At 46.4% G+C, this 13,499-nt stretch overlaps 1 protein-coding gene across 1 annotated transcript in view; it reads right to left on the bottom strand.

The window, feature by feature from the left end:
- Nucleotides 1-403: 403 nt before the first annotated feature.
- The window catches only part of ZNF532 (zinc finger protein 532), a 108,914-nt gene continuing 95,818 nt past the window's right edge, over nt 404-13,499 (bottom strand). Inside the window, 3 exon segments of the mRNA XM_011288142.4 lie at nt 404-2,489; nt 3,905-4,052; nt 6,384-6,496. Of these exon segments, the coding sequence (XP_011286444.3) occupies nt 1,995-2,489; nt 3,905-4,052; nt 6,384-6,496 (756 nt within the window). The 3' untranslated portion in view covers nt 404-1,994.

The raw sequence follows: 13,499 nt of genomic DNA, 5'->3' as shown, positions 1-13,499 counted from the left end.
CAGGCAAAGAACGGAATCGGAGCTCAGCTTCCTCAACTGTAAAACTAGACCATTAAGACCCGTGCGGCCCACCGCACAGGTTTATTGCAAGGTTCAAATGCAGAAACACATGAAAGTGCTATGAATACACCTTAGAGCAATACAAGTATAAATAGAACAAGTAACAGCAATTGAATTTCAAGCGTGGGAATACTTAATCACGCCCTTGCGTTATACCCACGAAATCGATGGCAGTCAACGAGAAAGCGACAAAAGAGCTGAGCGCTAACGAGAACGCACGTGCCATTCTCCGGAGGGGGAGAGAGTTCTGCAACATCCTGTAGTCCTGTCCCTGCGACTACTCGCCTCCTAAACTTCACGAAGATGTCAGAGCCCCACCATCAATGACTCTCTCACAGAAGCGCAAGGGCCAATGTCCCACGTTTATTTACATACGAAATGTGTTTAATACAGTTATGACGGATGTAGTGCGTAACAGCGGACAGCGCCGAGACCTTCCGAGGAACCGAACGTTGACTACAGCATATCATGCAAGTGCCTATATATACACAAAACGGAATTCCTTTTTCGTAAAAATAAAAAGTACAAAACGTGTTCCGGGATAAATACAAGGTATAAAATGCCAAAGAAAACACAGAAACGAAAACTGAAAAATAGGAACGCTCCCAGAGAACTATAAACGGAAGGGACAGAGGAGTGCCCACCCCTGCTGTGCTTTGATAAAGCGGAACTACTAATATTAAAGAGACTTATTGAAATGACCGAACTGAGGCCGGGCGGCTCAGCGCGTGACCGAGCGGCCGATCGCGACACGCGGGTTGCTGCATTGATAGGTCGGAGGTGGAGTTGTGCATCTCAACTCCAAGTACCAGAACGTTTGGCAGTAGCACCCCAGAACAGGAAACGCCAGCTCTTTCGACGGCAAAGGGTTCAGAAGGGTTAAGTCAACTGGGAGGTTTTTTTCTTTGTTCCTGTCAAGAGCCAGAGAAATACTTGATATTTTTAGTTGTGTCTTCGTAGGAGTTAATAAATTCCATGACAAAAACTCGACTATCTAAATCTACTGGTCTAGCTACATATGTGTCACTGTTACAGTAGTCCAGCCCTTGGGTGACTTGACCTCCTTGTGTTCTTTCAGCCAGCCTTGCAGATCGGCCCAGAAAAACCCCCAGCCCCTGGTTTTCCCCTGGCAACGCCCTTCTTCCCCGTTCCGGAATGGAGCGGAGGATAATCCATGCGCTTCACTGTAGAGGCCTGGCCTACGTTTTGATCCATCACTGGGAAGGAAGCTACCTGCAGGCTGCTTTAAACACGGTCGGGCGTGGCCTGGAAGAAGATGCCAGACGCCGGAGTGCGGTCGCACGGGGCGGGTGCACTCGCCGGCTTAGAGCAGGCACGTTGAGGGTAGTGCTAAGACACTTAAAAGTCCCTAGTGTTTTTGAGACCCACAATACCTACAATTTATATAGTGAATTCTAAAAATTAAAAACACTAAAAAAGGCATTATCTTAGCCTGCAATTAGTTAACCCATTCAAATCTGTAACATACAAAATGGTTTATTTGAATTCAGGAACTGCCCCTGTTGCTAAGAACTCTGTGTTTAAAGAAACAGTACAAAAAGAAAAAGTCTAACCCCCAAAAAAACCAAAAACCAAAAAACAAAACCCAAGGAACAAACAAACAAACAAAAAAACCAAAGACCGAGAAAAGAAAACCTCAAAACATTTTGTCACTAAATACTGATACAAACATGTAACAAAGAGTATAAAAAGTTATTCATTTAAATATATACAAACTCTTTGAAACTCAAATACTGTTTTCATACTTATCGAGGAGGATATACACGACCAGGTGGAGAAGGTACACTGGAAGAGAATATATTGCAACAGCCTAGACAGTACTGTTAACTCTATTATACTGCAAACTTTTTGTAACAAAAATGTCTCTTTTATTCCAATGTGGACAGGGATTCTCCTTACAGGAAGGTCTGTGGCTATTTCTCGGCCGAACTCACTCTTTTGGATTTAATGAAGGCCATGCCGTGTGTCCGCATGTGGGCGTTTAAGGCAGCTTCAGTCTCGAACGTCTTTGCGCACACCTTGCACTTCCGGTCTGACACCGCGCCGTCGGGCGCCTCGTCCTCGCGGCTGGGCTTGTTCTCCTGCTGGTTCTCCTCCCCGGCCCCGTTCTGCTTGGACACCGGCTGCGGCTCCTTCAGCTTGTGCACGATGAACAGGTGCCTGGACAGCGACACGTGCGACGTGTAGCAGAGGCCGCACTCGCGGCACTGGTAGGAGGAGCCGTCTGACTTGTGCTGAGGGATGTGTTCGTGGAACTGCAGCAGGTTTTCGGTGGTGAAGCCGCACACGGCACACTTGTGAACCTTGAACACGTTGATCTTCAGCTTCTTCAGCGGCTGGGTGATCGCCCCTCTGGGCGGTCTGAACTCCAGCACGGGTTCTTCCAACTTGCGCTTGGGACTGGGAACCTTGGAGGGAAGAGAACAACGTGGACGACACGCGTGAAAATCGCTCTGCCCCGCGGGTGACAAAGCACCAGTTCTCCCAGGCCCCGAGAGCTGCTGGGACAAGTGGTGTGAGCTTCGGGATTCGGGGGCTCCCACAGCGGCCCCAGGAAAGCAAAGCGGGGCATGGAATGGGGGGTGGGAAGCAGAGGGGGCGGGGTTGTTAGGCTGCAAGGCACAGTCAGAGACGGCCTCGGTGTGGGTGACGTTTGCACAGCGGCCCGCTGCGGTGAGGACAGGCGTCCAGGCGGGAGGGGGAGCCGAGGCGGGAGGCAGCCTGGGGGACAGAAGGGAGGCCAGGGGGCTGCAGCCGTGACCGGGTGGTGTGGACAGGAGGCAGGGGGCGGGGCAGAGAAAAGGTCAGGACTTTGCCTTTCCTGAGGCTGGGATGGAGAGCTGCTAGAAGCCCAGCTGGTCTGGGAGCCGAGCTTCCCCGCACACTCACCTTCGTCACACGGCTGACCCGCAGGCCATGCTCTTCCCCTCCCGCTCCCATCTGCCTAAATCTGAGCCACATCAAATCCCCTCGTTTCCAGCTGGCCAGAAGTCCAGGCCAGAGGGACACCCCCTCCTGCCCGCTCTGCGGCCCACCTCTTCTCTGTCCTGTTGACAGGGCACCACTCATACATGGCCTTGATCTGGAGCTGCCCCTGCACGTACATCCTTTAGTTCCATCCCCACCCCCACCCCCACCCCCACCACTGGAGGGGAAAAGATTACAAACTAACGAGACACTAGTCTGACTCGTATTCTGATTAGGCTTTACTCAGTGATCGGCTCCCCCATCGCGCACTCTCGGGCTGTAACCCAGGCACATTCCAGACACAGCCCAGTGCCAAAGCCAGCAGAGAGATCTCCTAAATGTCTGCCGAACTGCTTGCTGCCTCTCCGATCGCGCTTGCCACACACACGCCTAACACACACGTTAACGGTCATACTGCTGGTTCAAGTTCGCTAGCCACTGACCTAAGAAATAAGGCAGAGATGTATGGTTTTATCTTTTACCATCGTGAAGCGAAACTAAGGAGAACCCCTTCATTTTTACTTGGTACCTTTCACAACCGACATACTGCCAACCAGAAAAGCATCTAGCTTTCTACCTTCTGGCTAAGAGCCAACTGATGAGCGTCCACAGAAAATTTTATCATTTCTGTACACAAGTAGATCCCTCAAGCTGCTTCTGGAAAGATGTAGAAGAAACTTAATACCTTTTAGGGGCAAGATGAAAGACAAGAATGGGTGTACGGGGAGCTGACCTATTGTTTTATAAGCTTTGCGCACAGTCCTGGGTAACTGCGGCGGAACTTAAACGAAGAGAGTGAATGGAAAAAGCAAGTCAACACAATTTCACTGTAAACAGAACATTTGCCATGTTTGACCTTGGCGTCTTCTTTTATTTCTGTTTCCTCCTCGTTGGTGGCTTCTGTCATTTCTTTCAAGTCCGGATCCTTGATTCCGTGCATGAGTTGGATATGTTTCTCCAGCATCAACCGTTTCGTAAAGGTGCGCCTAGAGTCTGGGCAGTGCCTGTGGGGCAAAGACAAGGAGGTAACCCGCCTGCTGAAAAGTACCCCACGCTGAAGAACACCCTCTCTACCCAAGGGACCTTCGCCAGCCAACACTACGCTCAGCGGGGTCAAGATGATCTGTGTGAGGGGCGCCTGGGTACCTCGGTCGGTTAAGCGTCCCACTTCGGGTCAGGTCACGATCTCACGGTTCGTGAGTTTGAGCCCCACGTGGGGCTCGGTGTTGACGGCCAGCGCAGGGCCTGCTTGGGACCCTCTCTCCACCCCCCTCCGCCCCTCCCCCACTCTCCCTCTCAAAAGGAAAGAAATGAACTTAAACAAACAAACAAACAAAGATCTTTGCGAATACCGATGGCCCAAAATGAAACAGTAGTTCTGCCATGAACTGCAGTTTCCAGCGTGTGAGAAAAATTTTTGCGGTTTCTGTAGAAAGCTTTCTGTCGGTTTTGGCGTCTCGGTAGGATCAGCCCAATTCAGTGTGGCTGGGGTGTTTACTTAGTCTCTAGATCTGGTTAAAGTATTACTTCATTTAGAATTCTAGGTGACTTTCATTTTTAAATTGAGGGTATCGAATTTCAGAAGTTTTCTTTACAATGACTCCGTGTTCCCTCAAAATTTACGGCATAAGAGATACTTTAATATGGAAAAAGTCCCTCCCGGATTCCTTCATGTGGATGTTAATTATTCCTGTCCACTCCACCATAACAAAGAGAAGACAGGGTGTGTGGCCCTGTTAAATTCCTCACCAGGGCACAAACTCGGTATCACAGCACTGAAATTCACGTGTTCGTTCAGTTGACTGAAATGTAGAAAACTCAACAGATAGCCAATATAGGTCAATCTTTTAAGTTTTCATTTCATCTCTGGGGGGGGGGGACCCAAACCTGTCAATTATGAATAGTTTTTCTTTAGAAGATAAGAATTTGCCATTTTCTATATGCAATGGACCAAAAACAGGTTTAGGGAAAAAAAAGAAAGAGAAGTGAATGACCGTGGTGACTATAGGTGCCATAAGGCAGACATCAAGAATCCGCTGCAGTGAAGGAGGGTGAAAATACCTCATGGTCTTACGTAGAATCAAATTTACTGCCTTCAAAAAGCCTTCTGGAGATGTTGTAATGATTGGCCCCACACCCTGATGGTTTCGTGTTAGAGACACCCCCCCCTCCCCGGCAGGGGCAGCCCTGGGAGCCCGTGCCAACCCCGCACCACAAAGGAAATCGGCCAGACGATCCGAGCATCTTACTGCCTTACGGTGTCTCCGGGGAGAAATACACAAAACCCGTCCGAGGAGGAAGGACTAAGCCACGCCAGACTCCCTTCCTACCTTCTTCTCAGCCAGGGCCTCCTTCTAAGTCCTCCCATCCTTCCGGCACAGTCTCAAACATGCAGGCCTGATTCACAGAATGTTCTCACCTCACCGAAATCACTCCCGGCTTTAATTTCACTGCAGGAGTTGTCTACGTCCCGGTTTTCCTAACCGAGCAACTTTCCCTAACTAATCGAGAATAGTGAAGCCTTGAGGAACAGACAGCCAACCATCACGCGTGTCCTGAGACACACGGTCCTCTGTGCCCTGCTCTGATCATGTCGCACGCTACGTGCTGGCTACATGGCTTCTGTGTCTGTTAGTTCTCTCCCTGTTACGAGAAGTGCCTTAAAGTGAGTAAGCCTGTTACCAGCTCACTTGAGGCATGTTCTGGTTGAGTGGGTGATAAAGCTTTTTCACTAACGATATAACAAGTTCCGATTTTCATATCCAAAGAGGTAGCTCAGGACTGTCCAGAGTGGCATCACCACCCACTCGATGTGTTGGCCTACTCCATTCCTTGAGTTTGACCTCTGAGCCAAATGTGTGCGCTGGGAAAAGGCTGCCCCTGCATTAGGGAAAACAGTCTGGCCTAGGACAGAGTCCCCGACCGGGCCCCATCAGGGTCTGCTCTGAACCAGTCAACTGGACAATCAACCTGCCAATCAAAGCTGGCAAATCCCTGCGCTTATAGAGACCAAAAAGCATCTCATTCACCTGTGCACCTGCAAAGCAACCACTTCTCCAAAACGCTCAGGTACATAAAATCTATCCCTCTGGACAACAGGTAAGGACCCAGGCACGTACACAGGGTATGCCAGAAACTCCTGTTTATTTTACTATTGTTAAGTGTTATGGCCCAGTCAAGAAACTGTTATGTCGCAACAATGGAACAGCGCTAAAAAGTGAAATCTATAACCTGCAGCACAGAAATGGAGCGTTAATGGCAAAATATGAAAAGCCGTAGAAAAGTTCCAGCATTATCCTTTTACCGTGCTTCGCACGTTAGAAATGAGGACTTACGAGCAGGTGTAAACTTTCCTGATGCCTTTGTGCTTGATCCGATTGTGACGGCACAGGCTGTGTGAGGAGCTGAAAGATTTGTCACACTGGCGGCAAGGGTGTTTTTTCATTTGCTTTGTTAGGAGAAAAGAGATAGAAAGTCACTTAAGAGAACAAAAACAGAACTGCTTTAAAAATTAAGAACTCTTTCGTAACAGCTGGCGTTACATAATCCTCACTGCTTCGCAATACAAAGACGAAACTAATAGATTCTTCTTAATACATAGTAAAAAGGAAGGGCAGGGGTGGGGTAACCGTGAAGGGACTAACTTCTGGAGAATCGGAGAAACGTGAGGAGAGTAAAATATTAAATATTTTTCTCAAAACGCTTATGGTTTTGACTCAACACAAACCCCCAGATATCTGAAAACATAAAATTTCTTTGCAAAAGAGATACAGTGGTTATTTTTAAATAGCAGATACAAGGGGCGCCTGGGTGTCTTAGCTGGTTGAGCGTCAGACTCTTAATTCTGGCTCGGATCATGTCAGTTGTGAGCTTGGGCCCCACGCGCTGGGCATGGAGACTGCCAGAGACTCTCTCTCCCTCTGCCCCTCCCCTGGCTGTGATATAAACAAATAAACAAATAGCTAGCAGATACTATACAAAAACATAATTCTTCAGTGAACACCAAATAAAACCATTACTTACTTTGGTACACCCAGAGAGAATGTTAACTTGTCCAATATGCCCTTTTAAATGAAATCTCGAGCTAATTTTAAGCATTTTGACTGTCCCCCCAATGATTAAGTAACTGTTCCTTACATAAGGGAAGAGTTTTCCAAAAGGCCCCTTGAATACTACCATTTGGTTATTTCAAGAACGCACAAGTTGGAAAGCACTTTATGTAGTCTGCCATTAGAATACACGGCCCGTGTGTATGAGGGTTGGGGGACAGTGACAGAGCAGGAGAAAGCTATCAAGAGATGAAAACCAAAGTTAAAAGTTTCCTAACTTGGCTACGACATGATTATGTGAATTCAACACATTCTCATGTGGACCCTTGGAAGTAAGATGAGTGGCTTAACCTAAAAGCACGTTCTCTGGGTACAAGATGCACTGAAGTCTCGAATGAAACGGTGTCGTATCACAAGGAAATCCGATCAAGAAATAACTGCCAGCCTCATGAATAGAACAAAATTTGGCGAAATTAAAAATAGAGCTGAAGTAAAAACAAGTTCGCATGTGAAATAACATTACTATTTATGGCAAGAAAAAGAGATAAGCAAAGCAATTGTGGGCTAAGTGGTTAAAGAAAGGATACAATTTTTTTTTTTTGGAAGTTTTATTTACTTATTTCTGAGAGAGAGACAGAGATAGCATGAGCGGGAGAGGGGCAGAGAGAGAGAATCCCAGGCAGGCTCCGCGCTGCCAGCACAGAGCCCGATGCAGGATGCGAACCCACGAAACCGCGAGATCATGACCTGAGCTGAAACCAAGAGTCGGACGCTTAACTAACTGAGCCACTCAGGAGCCCGGAAAGAATAAATATTTTAAATAATTGTTTTTATATTAATCACTTGACAAATATGCCCCTTGTTCAAACTGGTAAGCAAATCTATTTAAGTGATTGGGTTTGGCTCTGGAGGACCAGAAATGGTTTGGCACCTTGTCTCTACCGCTCATGCATGGAACCGTATGACCCTGGGAAAGTGTCTCCATAAACATCCAGTCCCCAAACTGTAGGGTGGGGATCACAACAGTGCCTTCCTCAGAGAGTGCTGGGGGAAGAAAGGGCCGGTGGTGAATTAGTCAGCACAGTGCTTGGGACACAGAGAAATCCTCAATAAATATTCTTTTCTGAATAACAATAAAATATCCAAATTCATTTTAAGAGAGTCGAAAATACTATCTTTTAAATAAAACACATCAGTCTGTTAAGTGTTTAAAAACCTAGGCAGAAGCAAAGGAGGACATTTCTTCTCCATGCCAAAGCATTGCTTTTATCATTTTCCTGAGCATATAATCTGGGATATTATGAGAATAATGTCTGGGAGGGAGGGAGGGAGGGAGGGAGGGAGGGAAGGAGAGAGAGAGAGAGAGAGAGAGAGAGAGAGAGAGAGAGAGAGAGAGAGAGAGAGAACAGAGCAAATAACCAACTAATGCCTCTGAGCCACACTCTTTTCCCAAAGGTATTCCTTCATAAACATCTTGATCACATAACATAGACAATTCCCTAGAGTCTTGGATTAGCATTTATGAAACCAGAAAATAAGAGCTTTCTTTTTTGTTTGTTTTTGAGAGAGAGAGAGAGAGAGAGAGAGAGAGAGAGAGAGCATGATAGGAGGAGGGGCAGAGAGAGAGGGAGACACAGAATCTGAAGCAGGCTCCAGGCTCCGAGATGTCAGCACAGAGCCCAGCCTGGGGCTCGAACTTACAAACCACGAGATCAAGACCTGAGCCAAAGTCAGACGCTTAACCGACTGAGCCACCCAGGTACCCCAAGAGGTTTCTTTAGAATCAAAAGCTTTAAGAACAGTCACGGAAGTCCTACGTACATAAGCCTAATGTCCAATTCCTACTGAGTTTTATACGTAGAAGATGGACAATGTTAAGATCACCCCGAAGAGTCAAAACACAAGGCATTTTTCTAAAAGCGAGAAGGTTGTAGCAAATCATCATAAAACATGTAGAGAACGGACATAGATCTTTCTAACTATATAACAAAGGCAAGAGGCTTCAGAGGAATGCAAACTGGGTTTTCCATTAAGATGAAGAATTTAAAATTCCATTTCTTGTTATGGTATCATTATGCTAATGTTAAATTAAAAAAATCTTTTTAAGATTTTATTTGTCTAAGTAATCTCTATACCCATTGTGGGGCTCAAACTCACAACCCCGAGATCAAGAGTCCCCATGCTCCACTGACTGGGCCAGCCAGATGCCCCCAAATCAAAATTTTAATAGAGAACTATCAATAGAGAAATCCTCAGTAGGTAATAAATTAAATGAGCAGCTCAGCTGAATCAATGATTACTGTTTTCAAAAAGAACTGACAACGGGTGAGATATTCTTTTCTAGCGTCTTTATGAAAAAATGCAGAAATGGGCGGTGAAATCCCCAAACAATGGAGCAGGGTTTCAAAGTCACTGATGACAGGAAAATTACAGGTTTAAACACCAGCTTCCTGATCAAACCTGCCGTGTTCCCATTACCTAAGAAAACAAGCGACTCCCTTCTTTGTTCAGTTTTAAATACGAACTTACTTGAAGGGGCTTCACCTAATTTATTTTCGTAACTTTTATCGTCAGTGTCGTAACAGCTCACCCGGCCACTTTCTGACACAGAAAGCAATTTTTACCAACCAAACCAAAATGGAAAAAAAAACGGTACCGAGAAAGCGTCAAGTGCCATTGTCCTTCTGTTTGTCAAGGTCATTTACTTCCTCCTGGCCCCAGTGTAGCGGAAGCTGAGATTGAAGGAACTTGGGCCTCGCGTGGGCTTTTTGTAGTTGGGTTTTCCCGCTCAATGAGGAGTTATTTTGTTTTTAAATAGAGCTCTTTAAAAAAAATGGTGGACGAATAAGCTGGCAGGGTCTGAGTATTTTTGAAAACTTTAAATGTCCACGAAACAAATACCTGGGTGCATTTCCTACACTTTCTCCCTGATTTCCCATTTTTGCCTCTCTCACCTTCACATTCTTTAGGAAAGCAGTGGTTTCTCTTAGCAAATTCCTTTGCTCTGCGCGCCCTCGCCTTGGGCTCAAGGTCTGAGCTCTGGGATTTCCAAGGCCCCTGAAGGCCATTCTTTCTGGACGGCACTCGGTGAATGTGCTTTGGATCGCCATGGGCTCTCACAACCAGACACTGCCCATTCTGGTAACTAGTCCCTTCTGGTCTCTTGGCTTGAAGCCCTCTTTCTGTTTCAGGTGACTCTGAAGAAGTCAGAGGGAGAAAAGTCCCCACCTCAGACATTCCTGCCTCCATGAGGTTCTCTGCCTCCCACCAACATGTGAAGAGCTTCCTTAATTACCATCACACATCCAGAATCACCCACACATTTAGGATGAACAGGAGTGGTATTATTCCCAAGTCGTGCTGACACGTACCCTTCAGCTCGATCGTAAACACTTTCTGTGAAAAAGGAAAAACCAACCACCTGTATAGACTTCAACCTGTCCCAACAGTGATCCCACAGGATATAACTCCTAAAACTCTGGACCTTTCCACTTGGCAATCTATTCTACAGATACACCCGCACACGGTATGGTCAGTCCTGCACAATGTGATAAACATGTATCATGGGTCACAAATCACTACAATAAGCATAATCATGCAACAAAGAACCACAGGGCTTCCAGCAAAAACGCAGTTAAGGGCCTAACACCCGAGAACTATTGGTGACGCACTTAACAGCAGGATCCTGTGCAACTGGGTGGGGGAGGGCTGTGGCTTGTTGAGATTCTGTGAAGTGGAGGAAGGAGGGTTACCTGAAATCTGAGGGTCGGAGGGAAGGTGTAACACCAGGGGTAGGCAGCGTGACTCAAGAAGTCGCTGACGACAGTCTGACGTGAGTGTGTGCGTGTGTTTTGTGGATTCCGACACAAGTCCATTCCACGATTTTCTGTGCTCACCGAGTGTCTCTCTCAGGGATGGGGTCACACGTGAGCAAGCTCAGAACCCACATCAAGCTCCGACCGTTCCCTGACAGATCAATTGCGTTAGAACAAATCTGTTTCCAACACGAGCGTCCTAGCAGAACTGACTGTATGTATAAGGTTATTCCGTGCAGCACTGCATATAATGAAAAAGATGGGAAGAATCCGGCCCCGTGAAGGGAGAATTGGCTAAATAAATTATATGTGCTCATAATGGAAGACCTTGAAACACTGATACTAAAGGAACTATTTACTACCTACTACGGGAAGGGACCAGTGCAGAAAATTATGATATCCACAAGCTGTGTTCTGCATTCGAAGGAAGTAAAAAGAGAACATATACGCATGTACGATGATCCTGGCGTAAGAGAGACTTCGAGATCCATAATAACAAACTTAGTGGTGCTGGGTGGGCCAGGGTAGGAATGAGGCTTTTTGCCGTCTTCCTTCATACTATCTAGACTGTTGAACAATGTGAATATAGCCCACACCACCACCAACAAAACATTTTCTTCTGTTGCCTCAAAAAAATTCCACAGCAGGTTTGCGGAGGTGTAATTTACAAAATGGAAACTTCACTCGTTTGCATGTATAGTTCTAGGAGTTTTGACAAACAGACACAGAGCGGTTCCATCCCCTCTAAAATTCCCCCGTGCCCCTTTACAGCCAAGTTTTCTTCCTACATCCAGCTCTTGGCAACCACTGATCTGCTTTCTAGCCTCTGGTTTTGTGTTTTCCATTTGTCACATAAATGGAACCACATAGTACAGCATGTAGTTTCTGGAGTCTGGCTTCTTTCACTGGCACAGCACATGTGCCATTCATCCACACTGTTGAGCGCATCGGCAACCCGTTCCTTTTCACTGCGGGACAGCATTCCACGGATTCTACGGATCGGCTCCGCTTCGTGAATCTGCGTCCCAGGTGAAGGACCTCTAGGCTGTTTCCAGCTTTTGGGAATTAGGAATTAAAGCCCCTACAAACACGCACGTACAGATTCTGGCTGAACATATAATCTTATTTCTCTTGGGTGAAGCCTTAGGAATGAGATTACGGAGTCCTATCAACCCGCTTCCCAGAATGGCTGTGCTCTGCGTTTCCACCAGCAACGGAGCAGAGCTCCAGCTCTGTCCTGCCACCTTCCAGCAGTTGGGACTGTGATTTTATTGTAGCCATTCTACAGGGTGGTTCGTAGTATTTCATTGTGGTTTTAAATTCTTTTTTTTCAACGTTTATTTTTGGGACACAGAGAGACAGAGCATGAACGGGGGAGGGGCAGAGAGAGAGGGAGACACAGAATCGGAAACAGGCTCCAGGCTCTGAGCCATCAGCCCAGAGCCCGGCGTGGGGCTCGAACTCACGGACCGCGAGATCGTGACCTGGCTGAAGTCGGACGCTTCACTGACTGCACCACCCAGGCGCCCCTCATTGTGGTTTTAATTTGCAGTTCCCTAATGACTCATGGTGTTAAGGTAAAAGATTTTCAGAGGACAAAACACCTACATACACAGTAGACCTCTGCCTCTAAAGAAAAACCCGCACCTCTGTAAGTTTCTAGTTTTTAATTTCTATTTCAGGAGGAATTTCGGTGCCCCGTAAGCGCCCTGAAATTAGAAGCTATAAATCACTCATCTCTATATCCCTGGCATTCGGCATACAGAAAACATTCAGTAAATATTTACTGTGTGGAGGAATAAAGGAAATAACCAAATACACAATTACCTACTGGAAAAATATGAGCGGGTACTACAGAGTAATCACAGAGTAGCAAATGTAGGATAACGCGCTGGACACAGGGCAAGCACTGCTTGCTTTTGGAAGATGGGCCAGACGGGAGCATGTTTAAATACTGATAAGAGTATCTGAAAAAACGCACCTATTGAGGACAGAGGCAAGACAGGAGTCAATGAGCGGGGAGAATTCAGACAGGAGGGGGTTTGCAGACAGGAGGAAGAGCACGTCTTCCTGTGTGACTGCAGATAAGGCGCCACCTTGGGGCAGGCGCCGTGCTTATTACGGTCAGGGGGGCGGGTGACGAAGAGACAGGGGAAATTGACTGAGTCCCTGCCCAGCAGCTGCCATTTCAAAGTGAAGTATATACAGTGCATCTCGGTACCACAGCCTTCATTTTCCTTCTCTTACTGTTTCCGATTCTAAAAAATAACAAACACTTGGTACAAAATAAGAGAGAGAAAAGACTGCCTCTAATCTCACCAACTGCAGTAACCAGTGTCAATTTCTAAGCTATACGTAGCCTTCCCATTTCTCTTCTGGGTGCACGTTCACGTGTACTTGTAAGAATGAGTCTATATTATACATCTTGATTTGCAACTTGATTTATTTTCACATACAGCTACACGTTTTGATCTCTCTACAGTCTTCTTAACACAACATAGTATTCTATTGTATAAATGGGCCATAATGTATTTAACTATCTCTCATTAATGATTTAGGTTGTTTCAAATCTCCAATAACTGTAGAA

This window comes from Felis catus, chromosome D3, assembly GCF_018350175.1.
Source record: "Felis catus isolate Fca126 chromosome D3, F.catus_Fca126_mat1.0, whole genome shotgun sequence".
NCBI lineage: Eukaryota > Metazoa > Chordata > Mammalia > Carnivora > Felidae > Felis > Felis catus.
This window is presented reverse-complemented; position numbering and strand designations above follow the sequence as displayed.